The 23,033-nt window shown below is 44.7% G+C and overlaps 1 protein-coding gene across 9 annotated transcripts in view; it reads right to left on the bottom strand.

Moving 5' to 3' along the window:
* LOC139245293 (bifunctional heparan sulfate N-deacetylase/N-sulfotransferase 4-like) overlaps nt 1–23,033 on the bottom strand; it is a 976,369-nt gene that overhangs the window by 184,360 nt on the left and 768,976 nt on the right. For all 9 annotated transcript variants that reach the window (XM_070871150.1, XM_070871158.1, XM_070871145.1 and 6 more), the window contains 2 exons: nt 9,289–9,376; nt 3,172–3,326 (listed from right to left, as the gene is read on the bottom strand). In XM_070871150.1, the coding sequence (XP_070727251.1) occupies nt 3,172–3,326; nt 9,289–9,376 (243 nt within the window). The remainder of the gene's footprint in view (nt 1–3,171; nt 3,327–9,288; nt 9,377–23,033) is intronic.

The following is a 23,033-nucleotide window of genomic DNA, read 5'->3' on the forward strand; positions in this document are numbered from 1 at the left end:
ATTGATAAATTTTTGTTAGGTAACTGTATTAAAGGTTATGGATCAAAGGCAGATAAATGGAGTTGCGGTATGGATCAGCCATGATCTAATATAATGGCACGAGAAACTGAGGGTATGAATGACGTACTCCTGTTCCTATGCTCCTATGTTATTATGTTCCTATAGGATACAGGCGCTTTATTCCAGGCACATATTAAAATTCAGATGATTTGTGAGCACCTGGTAATAATTCATGTTGCTGTATTTTTAATCATAATTGACAACTCTGACTTTAGAGGCCTTTGGATTGGATGGGGTCAAGTTTATGATTTAGTGCTCCCAGGGCAGAGCTCTGCATTTAGGGGTACGGTAGTATAATGGTTATGTTACTGGACTAGTAATCCTGAAGCCTGGACTAATTATCCAGAGACACAAGTTCAAATCTCGCCACGGCAGCTGAGGAACTTTAATTCAGTTAATTAAATAAAAATCTGGAATAAAGAAAGCTAGTATCAGTAATGGTGACCATGAAACTACCAGATTGTCATAAAACCCCATCTGGTTCACTAATGTCCTTTAGCGAAGGAAATCCACTATCCTTACCTGGTCTGGCCTATATGTGCCTCCAGTCCCACAGCAATGTGGTTGACTCTGAAATGGTTGCTTAGCACCACCTTCTCAAGGGCAATTAGCGATGGACAATAAATGCTGGCCTTGCCAGCAATGCCCATATCCCATGAACGAATAAATAAAAAAATGGATTTTCATGCCCAAACCCATGATTTGTGCTCCTGACATGTGAAGCTCTGCACTGACAGTGCTAAATTATAAAATTTACCCTAATATTGGGAAGTTGTCCCAATGTCTTTAGTACTGGTGGTAGATTGAACTCTGATATTCTGGTTTCCATACAGTGGTAATAGGTCAAAAATGACAGTACACCACTTATCTTTCCCTTCTCACTCTCAGCAGCCCATGTGCCCACCTATTTCAGGTGGGAGCCTACTTTCAATATGCTAATAAGGGTCCCCGAATATATATACGGCACAACACAATTTTGTGGGAGCATGTACCATGTACGCTCTACCCATTGGTACCAGGCATAGAGCAGCTTACCCATAAAAATGCTGCTTCTGGCCCCACAAAAATCTTCCTGCCGATTGGCAGCCTGCCTGTCCATGCCTCCCTGCACCACCACCCCCCCATGCCCTGTGATTGCCTCTCCTCCCCCAAGCACATTACTTCTGGCTTGGCTCTGCAGAAGAGCCACCACTAGATTTCCCACCCACCTTATCGGTGAGCATTGGGTCAGCTTGCGCAGTTTGCCAATCTAATGATAATGAGGCCTGGCCCTCAAAATGTCTTGGGCCTCATACTGAGGATATTGGACAGGTAATGCAATCACAGCTCCTTCCGCCCACCCAAAATCTGCCTGGAGTTAAAATCGACCCCCATGGATAAACTGGGATTTGGTTCGTCCATATACAACAACGCATCAGGAAGGTCTACCAGTACACTAACCGGCTACTTATAAAACTGTACGAAATATATTCCAAAAAGTATTTCAATCCTTTGTGTATTGATTCTAATGTAATTGGCCATGAAATTCCACGGGGGTTTTCCAAGACTCTGAACATAACTGGCGAGAGGCCGGTGGAACCGCCAGAGAAACACAATTTAAGCACCTTGGGACGTTTTAGTATGTTAAAGGCGCTATATAAATATACGTTGTTGCTGTTGTCTCCCACCAGAGTTACATCGAGAGATCGGGAGAAAGCCTATGGAATTTCATGGTCATTGTCCTGATTCAATAGCTTGGCATATCATTTGGCTTCTTTGTATTAATGAATCTGTAATAAGTAATAGCTTGTATACAATAGACTATCAGTACGGTATATTTTCTTTTGGGAGCAACAGATGACTAGGTGGGCGTCCCACCTGACCTCTAGTAAAATATATACTGCAATTAAGGATTAATTCTTAAACCTGGGGAGGATAACCCATACACGTCACAAAGAGAGGTATAGATTTCAGATTATGGGATGAAATTGGTCTTGGCTAGTAGCATAAATCAGGAGATGGCAAATTGGCAGTCTGTTTTATACCACCTGTTGACTTCAACGGAAAACAAAATCAGGCAGTTTGATCTGCATAGGAAACAATTTTTAGCCATAACTATACAAATAGTGAGTAAAAGCTAAAACTACAATTGATCTGTTCTGTTCGTATGATCCATTTTGAAAAATTCAACATTTTTGTTGTGAGTTTTGGTGCTCGAGAGTGACTGCCAAGATTGGTGATTCTTTTTCTTAATTTATGTTCTTTCATGAAGGCAAACACAACCAAACCTGATCTTGTTCACATTGATGTTTGCACACATTTCCGAGCAGGAATTGCTATTTAGTGATCAAAGGTAGGATCTTAGATTTTGCCCACCCTAACCTGAAGATCCTACGGCCATCTGTAGTTCCCTGACGAGTGATGATCATGGGGTGAGTTTGTTTCTGGTTTTGTGATGATCTAGAGGTGGTTTCCCTGGCAGTCTGGGTCATGAAGGCAACCATTGGGGGAAATGGGATGACTCCATTTTTCATTTTGTATGGATTATGCCCCCACCTCCCCCCTCCCCCCTCCACCGCCCCCCGTTTTTTAAGATTCCAAATCTTAAAATTGTTCCGCTATCTACTGAACTCTTTATATACCCCTGGTCAGAGTGTCATGAAATAATTCTCCTTGATGTTCCTTGTGGCCTAGTAGAGGAGAGAAATATAACAAAAGTCTGCACATTACCATCAGAATGGAAAAAGAGGAAGCACCTGAATTTCCTGTCACTCTTACAATGGGCTAACACTTATTCTTGTATCAGTCAATCTGTGTGGTTGGGTGCATACATGTGCTTGCATGTGTGTTGGAGGGTGAATAAGTGGAAGTCACTTGGTGCTCCCCTGGCGATGTTATATTTTATATATGTAATAGGAAATCTATAGTTTGAACTATGGATTCAGAGAATCCAAAGTTTGCTTCCCTCGAATCCTAACTCTGACATATGAATTTATGCAAAGAAGAGAAGGTGTATGTATCATGATCCAGTCAGAATCTTTCTTTGGTCTTTAAGAATACCATTTTTATCATCTTTTGTAATCCTCTTCAATTTAGTTTACTAATAATACTCCCAAACCAACTGATACTCACTAATGCAAACTCCTTGTTGAGAATCATTTGCTCAGCCAGCACCGACTCATTGTGGAAGAGATGAGGTTGCATGTGACTCCACATGTGGGGGAACCACCAGAATTCATTCACGTACTTTAGCAGCAGATCATCGCCTTCATCCTCTGCAAGCGTCCCTGAAATTGTTACACTTGTGTCAGTTTTGAAAAAGAATACAAATTTACGTCCTGATAATTGGACCCAAACACTTTCTGGAATTAGTGGGGGTGGGGGAAGCATAAGATTCTCTTACCGTGTTAAAGTGACAACATGAACGATTGGATAGCAGGTATCCTTTGATACCCAGCAGCCCTTGTGACCCTTGACCCTGCTGTTGAAATTCAACTGGGACACTGGACTGGCAAAGTATAAAAGTATCATGACAGTTCCCAGTTATCATAAATTCACGTGCTGAAAGCTATGCCTATGGTCACAAATTAGCTGCACATTTAGGCAATGAAAGTTTTTGCGGTTGATGGAAATATGGGGATTTACCTTTGGAACATGCAACACCACATGTATGCAATCAATAGCCTCAAATCCTGGGGAATGTAGTGAGTCTGGAAAAACATATTGTCCCTTTCATTTTCTGTTGCAGACCATTGGCAAAGAGGATCATTGGTGAATTTACAGTGAACCTGCTGATATGGCAATAATCCCCTGTGGCTCTCTGGAATGAACCGGCAGTCTCTAAAATATCAGAGCTGGGATCATTTTCTCTGCCATAGTCAGAGCCACCCAGCCATGGACCTTGTTTGCAGATCTGGCAGCAGCAATATTTGGAGCTCTTCCAAGCCTTTACGACTAAAGTGCAGCTTCCCCTTATACAGTTATGAGAAAGATTATGGAAAATTCACCTCAGTTAATACATCCAGCTAGCACAGCCTGGCAAACACTTAAATAGATAAGTGTGAGGTGGAGCATTTTGGTGGGAAGCATAAGGAGGCCACATATTCCTTGGAAAATAAGGAATAGGGAGAAGAGCAAAGAGATCTGGGGTACAGATACAGAATCACTAAATGTAGTCACGCAGGCCATTAAAAAAGCAAACAAAGCACTGGGGTCCATGTTGGAAGAAGAAGTGCAACTGGAGGCTGCAAGAGAAGCCAGATTAATCAAACAGCACCAGAGGAATTACATAGAATTACATCAAATGTACAGCATAGAAACAGGCCATTCAACCCAACTACTCTATGCCAGTGTTTATGCTCCCTATGAGTCTCCTCCCACCCTACTTCATCTAACCCTTTCAGCATAACCTTCTATTCCTTTCTTGCTCATGTACTTATCTAGCTTCCCCTTACATACCTCAAGAGAAAGACTTTGGGAAGTTCATCTCAGTCAATACATCTAGCTAGCATGGTTTGGCTCTCCTCTGGTGTTGCTTGATTAATCTGTCTTCACTTGCAGACTCCAGTTTCACCTCTTTGTCCAACATGTACATTGTGTAAAGTGAGATTCCCATTGGGAAACCAAGTTTGCAGGCTTCAGATACTCTCTCCTGAAGTCCCCATCAATATTAGTCTCTCCATGGGTAATGAAGAGTATAGGTGAAGCCTTCCTGAGTAAAATAGTGCAAGAATTTGGCAAAAACCTGTCGGCAATCTCAAGAAATTACCGGACATCTGGAATAGCAATCTTATCTTTAGCAGGTCTTGGCAACCGTACCTGCTTAATAGAGGTTATAAGGGTGCATGAGAAGGCAATGGCCCGAAAATTGTGGCCTCTTCGGGTGCATACAATGTGCGCACGCAACCAAAGAGGCCTCAAGAACTAGCTTTTGCGATCTTTCAAAATGTCTTTTGACAGAGCATATGCATCCCCGAGAGAAGGACATTCGCGGACCGAGATTTGGGCTATTTGTGTATAGCCTACTTTTACCAGCATGAGTTTTAATACATAGACAAAATAAATGTTATCACTTATTTTTAATATTAAAAATCCTGTCTATGGGCTCAAAATTAGCCAGGAGTTGCTCCGTTTTTTTTTGGAGAAACTTGATTTTTCTGGAGTATCTTAAAAATCCACATTTTGCACATTCAATTTGTGCCAGTGTAAGTGAGTTAGTTAGGATTTTTTTAGTTTAGTTTTTTTCCCCAAAAGGGGGTGTTACCAACCACCTACGCCCACTTTGGTCAGCTAATACTTACTCTAAACTAACTTAGGCCAGCGTATGTGGCCACTTGTGGCCGCTTGTGAAAACCCTTGCGGAGAGTTAAGAAATTAACGCAGGTAGGTACATCGGAGGCCAGCAGAACTTAATGACTTGACTAAAGAATGTGAATAGGATCAAACAGCTATACAAGACATTATATGACAAACTTCGCAAAGTTAATTTATTATACAACAGAAGCATTCATGGAAGCTTAAGCGACAAAAATAAAAGAAGTAAAATATAGTTGAATTAAATTGCCCTAATCTCACAACTAATTTAAACAACTATTTGTTTGCAATGATTATACTGGGCCAAAATTGTACCCATATTATCTAAATAAAGTCTACTTCAATAAATAAGATATTCTCTCAGTGTTCCTCCGTCACTTATGTTCATCTTTCACAATAGCATCAGGTAAATAGACTTGACAAATGGTCATCACTATTCACAAGAGACGAAACATATTTACATAATTTTTTCAAAATATCCAAATAAAAAATAGAAGTAAATAAGTCCTACCCTACCTTCATCTTCAGCCCGGGAAGGCAGCGGGCCGTCCTGTGCGGTAGAATCATAGAATGGTTACCGCACGGAAGGCCAATCGGCCCATCGAGCCCGTGCCGAATTAGAAACATCTCATTTACATTAACACAAAAAAACCCAACCAAATGAGGATCCAGAATGGGGATCCTCCCAGCAACGCATCAAGTCCAGATTCCAGTCCCCGGGATCTTCACTTCGGGATCAGCCTCAGGCCTGGGCTGATGAGTTCGAGGATGATTCTCCTTTTTCAGCAGGGTTTGCTGGGCTGTAACCAGATTTCTTCTCTCCTCCTCTCTTCTTCCACATAACACCACTATATTGCGATGGCAGCAATCAATTCCAATAATCAAACCGAGATTTGTTCCCTTTGGAGATCCTGGAGTCACTCGGAATGTCCCGTCCCAGTCTCAGTTCTTCACTCCTGTGTTGTCACTCTGCTCATACTGTCAGGAATAGGTGGCTCCATCCTCAGACTTGATCTCAGCCCATCTCGTCAGTTGGTAGGTTCCGTCATGGTTGGGCAGGATGCCACTGGATTCCGTGATCGTGATCGGCTCGCGATTTTTCAGGAGGGTGACTTCGATATCACGAGGGTGACTTCGATATCACGAAGGTAAAAGCCGGTGATGAGGCGGAAGAATTGGGTCGGTTTAATATTTGGCCACTCGGGCTGGGATAGGGGCGGGACGCACACAGAGATGCTGGGGAGAAGAGCTACTGCACATGCGCGCACACTCCAATGCGCCTATGCAGACGTCCCAGCACTGTTTTCAGCGCGGGACGCTGGCTCCGTCCCCGACTCGACTGACCACGTTGCGAGAAGACCCGGGAGAGGCCGGACAGCGGTCAAAGTTGGGGCGTCTTTTTTCGGCATGCTTGGAAACGTAGAAAAGCTGCGCAACTCGGGTGAGTGCACCAAAAATAGGCATGGGCAAATTTTGAGTCCAATGAAGGTACATTTATTTTGAACACTATTAAAACATTTTTTTTTAAATTCACAAAAATAAATTTTTCTTTAAAACATTTCATTTAATAAAAATTCCATTACTTTAAAAAAAGTGTTTTTTTAATTAATGTTTGTGTTTTATTTGATTTTAGGGGTATCTCATTGATAGTAATGGGAGTTCGGAGCTCCCATTACTATGAATGAGAATACTACATTGTTATTGATGGTCCAGGCCCACATGATTCCAGGGTACGCATACACTCCTGGAAGACATGGGCCCGTACGTTGGACTGTAAATCTATGTCTCGGAGCGCAAGTTTATGTTCCTCCGGGACTACCAGGTATTTTCGTTAAAAAAATTTTGGTCAGAGGTGTCTGCAATGTTTGAGCCAATAAGTCACAGAATGTAAGATGAATGCCGCCATCCTATCCTAACTCCGTGATTTATATGCTTCAACTTGGCCTGAAATCTGCTCCAATTTGTGACATGCCAATTTTGGGGAGGAAGTCTCAATGATTTAGGGCCACACCTCTGGCCATCCCTGAATTTTGGTACTGTTATATTGAGCTTTATATCACACATGAACACCGCACTGCTTGCCTTTCTGTAACTATCACTTCATTACTGGCTCTATGAATCATCTGAGACCTGAGAAGAATTAAGTTCTGTAAAACAGATTAGAACATTTAAATGCTCAGCCTGCTGCTGTCATGGTTATTTCTGACTGAAAGTGTTTTTATTGGCAATAGCCATTACCAGCAGATACAATTAATGAAAATCAGAATGTACACCTATAACACGCCAAGTGATGAATCTTGGTCAATTACCTTCTGCTCCATTTTTGATACACCTATCAAGAATTTTAAAAGAACTTTAATTAGGACATATTAATTCATTTGACATATTTGGTGGTACCTAGCTTTACTATGTCTAGTGATGTTGCATCTCCTCCACCACAGCAAATTCTCTTATTACTCAAAGATCATTCACAAAGTTAAGAACAATCCCAGACTCCTTTTCTCAATGGTGAACAACCTCCACTGACCCCTTGGCCCTCCTCCTCCATCCTTTACTCTAAAGCCAAGAGGAAAGACCCAACAGATTTGTCTTAGCTACGCCAGCTGCCTCCTTTTTCTCCATCTCCCATCCCTGTTTCTGTCATCCTAGCTTTTGCCCATCCGAACCCTGACACCATCTCACTCTGTAACTTCTCCCCATCAAACCCCCACCTCACCACCTACTCCCTCGATCCGCTGTCTACCTATCTCCTGACCACTCAACTACTCCCTCACTTCATTGCTGTTAGAGCTTTCAGCTGTTTCTGCCCTTTTCTCAGAAATGCCTTCCTTAATTCCCTCTGCTGCTCCACTTCTCTCTCCACCTCTGGAAAGATTCTCAGATCCCATCTTTTGAACAATTTTCAATCACCTCTCCAACCATAGCCTGGTGTCCTTTATCTATTTAATCTGTATATTATTTTTAATTCACTTGTCCTCTGTGTAATGCTTGCATTTTTCCTACATTAAAGGTGCTATCTAAATACGGGGCCAAAATTGCTCCTTCCCTTAAGGCCTGTTACCGCTGGAAATCGGTGGCCAAGCTACGAAGTGGAATGGCCACCGATTGTTCGTGGAATGGATGCCATTTTGAAAATTCCACTCCTGCGGTATCCCGGCGGTGACCCGCTCTCCCCACTACCGCTCCGCTGCTGCCGATCATTCCTAAGCATGTCATCAGAGCACGCACCGCCAATGTTCCCCCGCTGATCGTGAAATTCCACCCAGAAAATCTTTCTGCTGCCGCTCGGTGCCACCAGCATCTTTTTCTTCTGGCGCACTGTGCTTGGAGTGTTTCTAAAATGGCGGTGCAGCTACCATTAGAGGGGAGGACCTTCTGCTGTGGCCACCATCTTAATTTTTTTTGTCGGCTGAGTGCCAATGTCGAGCCGACAATTATGCCCCCCCGGGTTTGGCCAGGTCGCCAACAGGCAGCCTGGCACTCCCTCTTGGGTGCCAGGTCGTTGGCCCAGCCGAAACCCTCCCTGGTGTCCAGTGGACCAAACTTCAAGAATCGCACCGGCTCTCCCCTTTAAGTGAAGGGGAGAGATGTGGTGACACACCAGTGTGATGACGTCATGAGAGCTACGATGATGACTGACAGCAGAGGACAGTCCACCCGCCCACAACTTCCGCCCCTCTAGTGTGTGAACTTCCGCTCTCCACCGCACTTCCGCCCACATTATGACTGACTTCCGGGCTGCTGGGAAAAAAAGCCAAAGAGTGGAATTTCACTCAAGAGGCCACCGCATCCACCACACTGGTAAAAACAGCTGACAACAGTGTCGGTGCGCTGCGTTTCCGATGGTGGATCCCAAGATATTTCACTTGGGCACAAAGTGCATTTAAACCTTGCAACAAACACAGAATGGAATTGCTATTTGCTCTGCGTTCTCACCTGTGTGGTAGAATTTTCCAGAATATCCAAGGTTGAAGGTAAACTTGGGAACCTGGGTTCGCAACAGGTTTTGAGTTTCAAGTAATGCCTAAAAAAAGCAAATTGCAACATGATTGCTGGAGGATATAGTCTTTTAATATGATACATTTAAACATAATGCTAACAGCAACCGCCACATTCATTTTTTGCTTTTATTAATGGATGAAGGATCAGTGAGTTGCAATTCATATTGTTAGTAGTCTAATGAAAACCACATGACACCACAATCTTTTTATTTCATTTTAGAAGTACTCATTAAAATAATGAGCTCCAAAAGTAAAACAGCATTAAAATATACCTTGGTTTTGACATGGGATTTTAAAACAACTAAATGGCATTTTTTTATTTATGGTTGATTGACTGGGTCTGCCCTGGCCAGAGGCAAGAAAAGCTATATTTACACTGAGTATATGGGTAAGAGATGACTGAAGAGAGAATATAAACTGTACACCTATAGGACTGTAAAGCCTAGCTTTTCAGCTGGCCATCACCTGACTTTGCAGCACCAATCAGGTGGGCAGCAGCAGAAAATGGGATGTTGATCTTGTAACATTGGTTCTCCATCCCATGCAGTCGGCAGAAGCACCATCCCATTTTTGGCTAAATGCATGCAAATGAGGTGGTAATGTCACGGTGACACGATATATTATATTTTCTGTTATTTCTACCGCATTTGTGCTGATATATATTCACACCCATATCACACTTGCTTCCACGGTTGCAAGGCACTGTGGAAATGCAGATTAGAATTTAAAGTGTCTAGATTCAGTGTGAGGGGGTGCAGTTTATGTTCCAATCATTTATGCTGTTGCCTTTGTATCATTTGCTGAGTGCCTACTATTCCCTCCTCAGACAGAGTGCAATAGTTTTCCCAATAAGGACTACCTTCAATCTTTGCTTCTTGGAAGAAGAGGAAAAGCAACGGAAGGGTGCCCGGCTGTTGATGCTTCACGAGAGGTGCATGGCACCCACAGGCTGGTATCCTCACACCACAGTATACAGGCGGATACGTTCCTGCACTTGCAGAAGCTTTGCTTTCCAAAGGAAGCCATCACAGAGTTAGGTCACATGCTGCAAGTGGACATACAGCCACCTCCATCACAGGCACTGCTCTGTCAGTGGCCGTTAAGGTCGCAATTGCCCTTACCTTCTATACAAAGAACCATTCCAGCCTACTACTAGAGACATCAATAACATTAGCCACACGGCTGTGCATAAATAGATCAAGCGAGTCATTGTTCTAAAGCACCAGCAATTTTATTAGAGTTCCCTTGGACAACATGTCAGGGCATTACAACTTTATTTGCAGGATTCTCCAAGGACAAAAGAACCAATGATAATAGCCACAGAGCCATAGGTGCTTCATTGAGCAATGCCTAGACATACATTAACACAAAGGGATTCCATCGTCTCAATGTGTAGCACTTTTATGATAAGCAGGACACCAAATATGTGAGTGAAATCTCACTTCCCTTGCCACTTTGCCTTTGTCTTGAGGAACCCCACTGTTCCAGTGCCCTTTTATCCAGAAAGACAAGTCTCAAGGTGGCTCCTGGGAAATAATGGTTTTTCTCCACAGCCATGAATGATGACAACCAGGGGTCATAAATTTAAAGTAAATGGTAGAAGGTTTAGAGAGGATTTGAGGGAACATTTCTTCACCCAGAGGGTTGTGGGAGGTCTGGAACTGAAAGGGTGGCAGAGGCGGAAACCCTCACCACATTTAAAAAGTACTTGGATGTGCACTTGAAGTGCCGAAACCTGCAGGGTTACAGACCTAGAGCTGGAGAGTGGGATTAGGCTGGATAGCTCTTGTTGGCCGGCACGGACACAATGGACCGAAATAGCCTCCTTCCATGCTGTAAACTTCTATGATTCTATGATTGATTCCCAGGACTCTACTGCTATAATGAGGTCACCAGAGTACACAGTTGAAGGCAAGCTTCAGATATCAGGGTGTGTTGCGATATAATCTGGTCAGAGGTTCAAGGCTAGTGGTGGTATGCTGAATATTGTACAACTTTTCGTCATAAAGACGTCTCCATGGAGGCCTTGCAGATCCATAGGCAGCAGAGGGATCAATCAGAGGATCAACACACCGAAGAGGAGGGTAATGTATTGATGGCTGATGGAGAATTGATGCCACATTGATATCAGGAACCTTCTCATGAATACCTTCTTATCTATTGAATTGTAGCAAGGGAAACACTGTAGGATCCGTTTCTCCCCCGCAATGGTAAAAATTGGACTATGAAATATAAAACCCAAAATTGCATTACAGCCCGTAAAAAGGGGAAGGGCAGTAAGGGGTTAATTCAAACATTGCAGCCGAAAACCAAGAGCTCTCAAGAGACTGCACGATCCACAATTGCACAGATTGCTATACAAATGTTTTCTGTCTGGAAAAGATATAAGAACATTCACAAATTTGTTTACCTTAAGGGGCTACATTGTTAAAAGACCATACTTTGGACCATGGCCCCAGACAGGCTGGTATCAGTGTAGGCCCAGACAATGGGCCAGATCCATGAGCCATTTGAATACAAATGCTACTAGAAACCAACATCTACAGAGAAGTAGCGGCAGGGATTCTGAATGCATTGGTTGTAATTTACCAAAATTCCCTGGATTCTGGGGAGGTCCCAGCAGATTGGAAAACTGCAAATGTAACGCTCCTATTTAAAAAAGGAGGCAGACAAAAAGCAGGAAACTGTAGACCAGTTAGCCTAACATCTATGGTTGGGAAAATGTTGGAGTCCATTATTAAAGAAGCAGTAGCAGGATATTTGGAAGTGCAAAATTCGGTCAGGCAGAGTTAGCATGGATTTATGAAGGGGAAGTCATGTTTGACAAATTTGCTGGAATTCTTTGAGGATGTAATGAACAGGGTGGATAAAGGGGAACCAGTAGATGTGGTGTATTTGGACTTCCAGAAGGCATTTGACAAGATGCCAAATAAAAGGTTACTGCACAAGATAAAATTTCACGGGGTTGGGGGTAATATATTAGCATGAATAGAGGATTGGCTAACTAACAGAAAACAGAGAGTCGGGATAGAAACATATAAAATAGGTGCAGGAGCAGGCCATTCGGCCCTTCAAGCCTGCACCGCCATTCGATATGATCATGGCTGATCATGCAACCTCAGTATCCCACACCTGCCTTCTCTCCATACCCCCTGATCACTTTAGCCGGAAGGGCTACATCTAACTCCCTTTTGGATATGTCCAACGAACTGGACTCAACAACTTTCTGTGGCAGAGAATTCCACAGGTTCACAACTCTCTGGGTGAAAACATTTCTCCTCATCTTGGTCCTATATGGCTTACCCCTTATTTTTAGACTGTGACCCCTGGTTCTGGACTTCCCCAACATTGTGAACATTCTACCTGCATCTAACCTGTCCAGTCCCATCAGACTTTTATAAGTTTCTATGAGATCCCTTCTCATTCTTCTAAATTCCAGTGAGTATAAGCCTAGCCGATCCAAGTCTTTCCTCATATGTCAGTCCTGCTGTCCCGGGAATCAGTCTGGTGAACCGTCGCTGCACTCCCTCAATAGCAAGCACATCCTTCCTCAGATTAGGAGACCAAAACTGAACACAATACTCAAGGTGTGGCCTCACCAAGACTCTGTACAACTGCAGTAAGACCTCCCTGCTCCTATACTCAAATCCTCTCGCTATGAAGGCCAGCATGCCATTTTCTTTCTTTATTGCCTGCTGTACCTGCATGCCAACCTTCAATGACTGATGTACCATGACACCTAGGTCTCGTTGCACCTCCCCTTTTATAATCTGTCACCATTCAGATAATAATCTGCCTTCCTGTTTTTGCCACCAAAGTGGACAACTTCACATTTATCCACATTATACTGCATCTGCCATGCATTTGCCCATTCATCTAACCTGTCCAAGTCCCCCTGCAGCCTCTTAGCCTCCTCCTCGCAGCTTGCACTGCCACCCAGCTTAGTGTCATCTGCAAACTTGGAGATATTACATTCAATTCCTTCATCTAAATCATTAATGTATATTGTAAATAGCTGGGGTCCCAGCACTGAACCATGCGGCACCCCACTAGTCACTGCCTGCCATTCTGAAAAGGACCAATTTATTCCCACTCTTTGCTTCCTGTCTGCCAACTAGTTCTCTACCTACGTCAATGCATTACCTCAATACCATATGCTTTAATTTTGCACACTAATCTCTTGTGTGGGACCTTGTCAAAAGCCTTTTGAAAGTCCAAATACACGACATCCACTGGTTCTCTCTTATCCACTCTACTAGTTACATCCTCAAAAAACTCTAGAAGATTTGTCAAGCATGATTTCTCTTTCATAAATCCATGCTGACTTGGACCGATCCTGTCACTGCTTTCCAAATGCGCTGCTATTACATCTTTAATAATTGATTCCAGCATTTTCCCCACTACCGATGTCAGGCTAAACGGTCTATAATTCCCTGTTTTCTCTCTCCTTCCTTTTTTAAAAAGTGGAGTTACATTAGCTATCCTCCAATCCATAGGAACTGAACCAGAGTCCATGGAATGTTGGAAAATGCTATTTCTAGGGCCACTTCCTTAAGTACTCTGGGATAAATGGTTCATTCTGTGGTTGGAAACCAGTAACTAGTGGGGTGCCGCAGGCATCAATGCTGGGACCCCAACTATTTACAATCTTTATTAACGACTTGGAAGAAGGGACTGAGCGTAACGTAGCCAAATTTGCTGATGATACAAAGATGGGAGGGAAAGCAATGTGTGAGGAGGACACAAACAATCTGCAAAAGGACATAGACAGGCTAAGTGAGTGGGCAAAAATTTGGCAGATGGAGTATAATGTTGTAAAGTGTGAGGTCATGCACTTTGGCAGAATAAATCCAAGAGCAAGTTATTATTTAAATGGAGAAAAATTACAAAGTGCTGCAGTACAGCGGGACCAGGGGATACTTGTGCATGAAACACAAAAGGATAGTATGCAGGTACAGCAAGTGATCAGGAAGGCGAATGGAATCTTGGCCTTTATTACAAAGGGGATGGAGTATAAAAGCAGGAAAGTCTTGCTACAGCTATACAGGCATTGGTGAGGCTACACCTGGAATACTGCATGCAGTTTTGATTTCCATATTTACAAAAGGACATACTTGCTTTGGAGGCAGTTCAGAGAAGGTTCACTAGGTTTATTCCAGAGATGAGGGGGTTGACTTTTGAGGAAAGGTTGAGTAGGTTGGGCCTCTACTCATTGGAGTTCAAAAGAGAGGTGATCTTATTGAAACGTATAAGATTATGAGGGGGCCTGACAGGATGGATGCAGAGAGGATGTTTCAATTAATGAGGAAAGAATAGAACTAGAAGGCAGATCTTAGAATAAGGGGCTAGCCATTTAAAACTGAGATAAGGGGAAATTTCTTCTCTCAGAGGGTTGTAAATCTGTGGAATTTGCTGCCTCAAAGAGCTGTGGAAGCTGGGACATTGAATAAATTTAAGACAGAAATAGACAGTTCCTTAAACGATAAGGGAATAAGTGGTTATGGGGATCGGACAGCGAAGTGGAGCTGAGTCCGTAATCAGATCAGCCATTATCTTATTGAATGGTGGAGCAAGTTCGAGGACCCGTATGGCCCACTCCTGCTCCTATTTCTTAGGTTCTTATGTTCTTTTCTGCAGTCTCCTTGGGAAAGTTGCAATGTCAGAAAAACCTTATCATACAGACAGGTGTGGTCAAGGTACTCATGGACAATGACCCTAAATGAGGGACAATTAGCATCAAGAGTCTTTCTGCTAGAGACATTCACACATTTAATACTGCCATCATGTTCACATGAGGGCAACAGGAAATTTGTTTTAAGATATTGCAAGTTGGATTTTGTATAAAGAAGATCGGTGTTTGGACAGTCGACAAGAAGGAGGCAAGCTGGTAACTATGGGCTCAAGATTCGGACCCCCGTAAGAACGGCACACATTGGAGAGGCCCCCTAATTTGTCGAACAGAAATTGCGCCGAATACTTACCTCGCAACGCTCTGATATCTGTAGGCCCGTTTCCACTTCGGCGCTGCGCAGCAGGAGCTGTTGGGGGCGGAGCTGCAGCCCTGCGCCAAAAACAGTGCCGGCAGCTGCACGCGTGCGCAGTGGGGGCTGCGCGCGTGCGTAGTAGCTCCTGGCCCTCCCAGCGCGTCCTGTCTCTGGGCGACGACCTTATCCCTGGCCGAAGGGTCGTCGCCCCTATCCCGGGCCGCTTGGCCTGACACCTCTTACCTCGTCAGTGGCGGTGGGGCCCGCCCGCCCGGCATCTCGCCGGGGGCGGGCCCCACCCGAAGTCCTCGGCAGCGGCCCGGCATCTTCTGGGTGCGGGCCCCACCCGAAGTGGCATTGTCAATGGCGGCGGGGCCCGCCCGCCCAGCATCTCGCTGGGGGCAGACCCCGCCCGATTTCCTTGGCGGCGGCCCGGCATCTTCTGGGTGTGGGCCCCGCCCGAAGTGTTGTCGTTGGCTGCGGCGGGGCCCGATCGAAGTCCTGGGCGGCGGCGGCGGGGCCCGCCTGACCGGCATCTCCTGGGGGGCCCCGTCCCAGCACGCTGTTGGAGGGCTCCCGGTGCTGCAGTAGGTGAGTAGAAACTTAATGCTTTATTTAATGATTGATTTTTTAATTTTTTTAATTTTGTATTTTAAAAATGTTTTTGTTTGATTTTTTAATTATTTTTTAATTTTTAATTTTTTAATTTTTTTGGATTGATTTATTGGTTGATTTATTGATTTATTTATCATTTGTTATTGATGATGGCTCTTTATTTGTAAAAGTGAAGTGTTTAATGCTTATAAACTTCCCTTCCCCACCCTCGCCCCCCCCCATCTCTCGTACCCTATGCTAATTTCTAAAGTGTCGGCAAGGTTTTTCTGAGCGTAGAAAAATCTACGTTTACTCCATTCTAAGTTAGTTTGGAGTAAGTTTTCGCTGCCTAAACTTGCAAAACAGGTGTAAATGGCTGGACACGCCCCCTTTTGAAAATAAAACTGTTCTAAAATGAAACTGTTCTAACTCATTAGAACTGAAGCAAACTAAATACCGAGAATTGCAATTTCTAAGATGCTCCATTCTAAACTAGTTGCTCCAAAAAAATAGGAGCAACTCAGGCAGAAACTTGAGCCCAATGGTCCAGGCCTACAATCGACATCAGGAAACAGCCGATGAAGGGTGATTGTAAGTTTCACTCAAATCATAGACGGGGTTTTTGTGATTTAGTCTGAGTAATTTTGCATGTAACAGTCGTATCGCGGTTGGGTTTAACTGTGTCATATTTGTCGAGGCAAATTGACCTTGTGTCGGGGTTTGTATTTTGGGATTTGTTATTCCGATATAAATCATAGGGATTTAAACTGGGGATATAATTGTGTGGATGTTCATTAAACAAACAAATTTAAAGTCGAGTCAAAACCCTGTGCCATGTGTATTTTGTTCATATAAATCCTGAATTCAAAGAACTGAGTGTAACGGGGGATTAGTATCAAGAACCCTTACAGAAATTGGCGACCGTTGGCAGGACTTCAAGGTTTAGAACAAAATTATGGACAGGGTTAAATGCAAGAAACCCGCAATAAAGGCTAGGATATCCTCATATGTATTTGGAAAAGTCAACATTTCCGGGAACTGGACGCTAGAAATGTTACATTCTGACAGTCCGTATGAGAAAGTGGTAGAGTGTAGCGTACATAAGAAATCAAAGGAAAAGGCGATTTGGTTAATATGTATGCAGAAACAAATCAGATGCTCATGGAGAAAGTTGAGCGTTTTGAAAAAGAGAAACAGAAATCAGAAAGTAGGGCAGGAGAGGGAGAGGCCGTAGTGAATCAGCTGACAGAAGATTTGAGCATTGAAAAGCAGGAGAGAAAAGCGCAGGAAGAAACAACTAGAAACACGATAGAGTACCTGCAATGTCAGGCCACTGAAAGTAGAAGGCAGTGTCATGCTCAGCGTGAGGAAGGAAATAGGAACTCAGAGAGAGCGGACAAGGCTGAGGATCAGTTAAAAGATATAAAGGTGGTATACAGGGTAGCCAAAAACAGGGTACATGAAGAGGCCAATCACGGGCCCTGTAATGAAAAAATCCATAAGTTGACCCAAGCATTATCCAGGGCCAGGGGTATGGCTTGTCTCATGGCTCCAGGGGAAGGTGGGGTAGACTTGGATGAGGAGGAAAAGGAGCCTAATGATGGGATCCAGTATGGAGAGGTTCGACCAGCTCCCGAAGCACAGGGACCACCGGGACCGATGTGTCCCCTGCCACAGCACAAGACAGTGGTCAGGGATCATTGCAAAGTGAATATGTGCTCCAATATGTGTCCCTTCAGTTGCAGGAAATGCTGGCCAGTGTGCCAAAACTGAAGCATGGAGGGGATGCCTCTGTTCATTTTGCTAACGTAGAGCAGATAGGGGGATCAACAATTGTGACGACGATGAACTGAAAAAGATGATACTGTTCTCCCTAGATGGGAAGCGGTACCAGGGTTTGTCGACAGCCACTAAGTTAGGAGGGGATGCTCTGAATGGAGTAAAGGACGAAATTTTAATGGTGCTGGGACATAGCCAAAGTAGCCCATTCTTGCAGGTCGAGCAGACCAGACAGCTGGCTGACGAGGCTCTGGATACATTTGCAGACAGGTTATAGGCTGTGTATCTGAAGGTGACGGGGGCAAATCTAGCCTGAGCACAGTTGTTAGGGGCTCCCAGGAATCATTGGTTGAGGACTCTAGTGGCTAACTGCCAGGGCTAGGGCGGAATCAAGGTTTGACCCCGAGGATGTTAATAATACAGAGCCAGGCGTGTTAAGGAAACTGACTCTGGCTTTTAAATCTGACAGTGGGGGAGGAGAATAAACAAAATGGAAAAGTGTATGAGATGAAGGGAAATGTGGATGGTAGAAAAGAATGGAAGCAGGAGGGAGGTAATGAGTGCAGATCCCAGGCATGCTTTAACTGTGGGAGAACGGGACACTGGAACAGGGAGTGCAAGTTCCCAAGAAGGGAAAAAACAAGATACGGGGCTCCCTCAGGGTCAAAACCACAGGTAGTAGAGGCAGAGAGAGAGAGGGTAGAAGAGCTGTTGGAACTTCTCGCGGCCGCGTTATGGCAGGTTATGGGCAAGAAGCAGGGAAAGCTGGACCTGCCGTACGCAGTGAAAAGCCCAGCATGCTCCACTTCCCCCATGACTAGTACCTGTGCCAGAATTCGAGAAATGAGGGGGTTAACTTATGATGATAGATTGAGTAGACTGGGTCTTTACTCCTTGGAGTTCAGAAGGATGAGGGGTGATCTTATAGAAACATTTAAAATCATGAAAGGGATAGACAAGATAGAGGCAGAGAGGTTGTTTCCATTGGTGGGGGAGACTAGAACTAGGGGGCACAGCCTCAAAATACGGAGGAGCCAATTTAAAACCGAGTTGAGAAAGAATTTCTTCTCCCAGAGGATTGTGAATCTGTGGAATTCTCTGCCCAAGGAAGCAGTTGAGGCTGGCTCATTGAATGTTTTCAAGTCAAAGATAGATAGATTTTTAAGCAATAAGGCAATTAAGGGTTACGAGGAGAGGGCGGGTAAGTGGAGCTGAGTCCACGACCAGATCAGCCATGATCTTATTGAATGGCGGAGCAGGCTCGAGGGGCTAGATGGCCTACTCCTGTTCCTAATTCTTATGTTCTTATGTTCTTATGTGCCCACTCACCTACGATGAATGGGGCAGATCTTGTGTAAAGTGCAAGGTAGAGACCACTTGGGGAAAGTATCTAGTGGACACCGGAGCTTCCAGTACGGTGGTTCACTCACCAAACTCCACCACTTCTCCATGGTCGAGCAGGGTCCCGGTTAAGTTAGTGAGTTTCATAGGGAACGAGCAGGCTGGGGCAGTATCAAAACCTTTGTCGATAGGGTTAGGACTCCTTGTCATTAAGTGGGCATGTGTACTGATGCAATGGGATCAGCCCGGTGCGGGGCTCCTCAGTGTTGATTTTATGCTGGCCCATTATGTGATCGTGGATATGAGAAACCACTGTTTATGGGGGGCAGTTGGTTCAGATAAACCTGAGGAAATTTTAGTTATCCCCAAGGCGGAAAAGGTGAAAGGTAGCGCCTATACTATGAGACCGAAGGGAAGCTATGACTTGGAACAATTGGTCCATAGCACCCCGGAAAAGTAGCGGGTGCATGTGAAAATTAATCTTGCAGCGTTCGGCGCTCACCGAGATGACTGTGGTAGGGTAACGGGGGTAGAGGTGAAGGTACACGGGGATCCAATGTCGTAACCTCAGAAACAATACAGTTTTTCCCAGGATGCAGAGAAGGACTTGGAAACTGCATTGAGCTCCCTGGTGGAACAAGGGGTACTGAGACCGAGAATTCACTTTTCTGGCCTGTTAAGAAGCCCAATCAGTCATGGAGAGCCATGTAGACGACCGGGTTCTAAATAAAGGTATTCCAGCATGCGCGCCCATGGTAGCAGCAGTAGCCGATCTAATAGGGAATATCCTTGCGGTGGCAATGGCGTTCACTATATTGGACATAGCTAACAGGTTCTGGTCTGTCCCAGTAAGATGGGAGGATCAGTATAAATTTGCATTAACATTCAAGGGGCAACATTATACGTGGACATGCCTCCCGCAAGGGTTTCATAACAGTCCCTCGATTTTCCATCAGTGTATAGAGTTGTGTTCATCCTCTTTGTTTGTTACAGGACATTAGGCAGGCATTGCCACCCAGAGCTCATAATCACTGACAATGGACACAGTTTGTGTCCGACCAGTTCGCGGATTTCTTCACTCGTCATACTATTGAGCATCGCCTTAATGCTCGGTACAATCCTCAAAGCAATGGATGTGTTGAGCGATTTAACTGTATCATCAAAGAGGGTTTGAAACCCAACCTCACAGTAGGCCAAACATTCGATGAAATGGTTCAAACCATTCTCCGCACATACCTTTCGACAAAGCACTCGCTAACGGGGAAGACATCTGCTTAGCTCATGATTGGGCAGAATCTTCGCTGGCTACTGGACATTCTCAAACCCCCAGTCAAACCTAGCGCAAGGATAATCACACTCGCGTCCCAGATTTCAGTACACCAACGAAAAGTAAATTCATACACTGACACAAATTGACGTGCTCAAAAGCTCCAACTGAAGAACAGAGATTGGGTCAGAGTTCAGTGTCTAAACCAGAGTCATAAGCTCGCATCTTCACTTTTGCCTCCAAAACCGATTGGGCGAAAGTTCAGCCCTCACACCTACGAGCTCAATGATGGAACTCGATGGAACGCTCGTAGACTGATCCCAATTCACAGGCCAACAGACCAGCAGGATGGAACAGAGGCACCATTCTGTTTCCCAACCGAAAACCTCGATCAAACACTGCAAGCTCCACGCCGGTCTCAGCGTATCAGAACACAGCCTGGCTATCTCAAGGACTTTGTCTGTTCATAGACTGTGTTTTCAAAAGGGGGGAAATATGTTGTGTTCATACTCTATTTGTTTGTTACAGGACACTAGACAGGCATTAGGGCCCGGCGGAAGCTATTCACACACTGCTATAAACATTCTGGTCCATGCTGGTTTGGAACTCCATTTTGAGGGTTGCTATAAAGGGCACAGTTAAGTTACATTACTATTGTTTCAGTTAGTCTGTTTATTTACATACACAACATATGGCTGATGCTTTAAAGAATTTTAGTCAGCCTAGCTAATTGATCCAGTACATGGATGACTTATTATTCTCAGAAAGTGCAGAGGACCACGGGCCACTACTGGATGAGCTGCTAAAGCTGTTGGGGGAGGTAGGGTTTAAGGCAAACCCCAAGAAAGCCCAAATTGGACAGGAGAAGGTGAAATTCTTAGGACTGACGATTAGGGCAGGGGAAAGGGCTATCAACGAGACGAAGAGGAGGACAGCACAGGAACTACCCGTTCCAAAGAGTGTAACTGGGGTAAGATCTTTTCTGGGTATGACAGGGTATTGCAGGGAATTTATTGATGGTTATGTGGCAATGGCAGCCCCTTTGCTTAGACTCCTTAGGAAAGGAATAGGAAGGGAATGGGGTGAAAGTTGTCAGAAAGCATTTATCTGCCTAAAGGAAGATTTACAAACTGCACCCACACTAGGAGCAATAAACAGGCACAAGGATTTTTATCTTGAGGTAGCAGCTACTGGGGATAGTTTGCGTGCAATATTGCCCCAAGAGTGGCATGCCAGTAGTTTATGCCTCCCGAGTCCTGACAGATGTAGAGAGGGGTTACTCAAATTGCAAAAGACAAGCCATCAAATGTTTCAATTATTTACGGGGTCATCTTTAATAACCTTACTGACCTGTCACACCCCAACACAGATGTTATTGGATGGAAGGATAAAAGATGGGACAGTGAGTAGCTGGACATTGCTACTCTCCCAGATGAACCTGAGGGTGGAAATATTGGCGGAATCTAAGCTGGCCCTGAATATGATTTATCCAGGGACGGATCATGTGTGCACGGTAGAAGGGGTAAGGGATGTAGACGTGGAATTCCAGGCCGGGCAACATTCGACAGGGAGATATATATATGTGGATGGGCCCAGCTCGGTAACAAACGGAGAGCGTAAGACAGGGTGTGGAATTTCCAGGGACTGGAATAGAGAAAGCCATCAAACCCCCCAGCACACTAAGCGCACAGCAGGCTGAGCTGGTGGCTGTAGCTTATGTGGTCACGCACCCCGAGGAATTCCCAACCCCCTACACCATATGCTCAGACGTGATGTTCACGTGCAATTCTTGCACCGAATATCTGGCAACATGGGCTAGACGGGAATCCAAGTCCGCCGACGGGAAACCATTGGTAACAGCCCCACTGCTGAACACAATCCTGGACATTACGGGCAATAAAGGGGGGTATTACATTCAGAAAGTAAAAGCACACTCAAAAACTGAGCCTAAGTGGAAAGGTAATGAGAAGGCCGACGAGTTGGCAAAAAAGGGGGCCAGGGAGGGAATACTTTGGGACCCGTACCAATCTGGACAGATCGTGCCATAAGGGATATGGAAGGCCCAAAGAAGGTAAAGTTGCTGCCAGACCTGACCCAGGTTCAAGCACAAGATGCAGTTTTAAAAGCCGTGATTAAGAAAAAAGTCGAAAGGGAAGCCAATTCCAGGTCCTTTTGGAGCAGCAGATATAGTGATCAAATAGGGGATGCTGATTAAAGGGGAAAGGTGGTTCATGCCCACACAGTACCGGGAGGAATTTATGCAGCTAGCTCACGGGGGCCCGGGAGCTGGACATCCAGAGCCAGAAATGACCTGGAAGAAAGTGGAGGAGGTGAGTTGGTGGCCTCATCTCAGGGAAGAGGTGAAGGAATATTGCAGTAATTGCCTAGTGTGCGCTGCGAATTAATCCAGACCCCTCACCGTAGAAAGACACTGTTGGGACACATTAGGAGGGTAGAGAGACCATGGCAATCTATACAAATAGACTTCATCGGGCCCTCCCTGCCCACCACAAAAGCAGGCAGCAAATATTGTCTGGTGTTGGTGGATGTTTTCTCCAAGTGGGTTGAGGCCTTCCTTTGTCGAACAGCCACAGCATTAAACACGGCTAAGATCTTCGTTAGGGACGTTTTCTCTCAATGGTGATTGCCTCAGATAGTGGAATCAGATCAGGGGAACCATTTCACGGGACAAGTCATGCAGACCGCCCTGAAACT

Source organism: Pristiophorus japonicus, chromosome 2 (genome assembly GCF_044704955.1).
Source record: "Pristiophorus japonicus isolate sPriJap1 chromosome 2, sPriJap1.hap1, whole genome shotgun sequence".
NCBI classification, from domain to species: Eukaryota; Metazoa; Chordata; class Chondrichthyes; family Pristiophoridae; genus Pristiophorus; species Pristiophorus japonicus.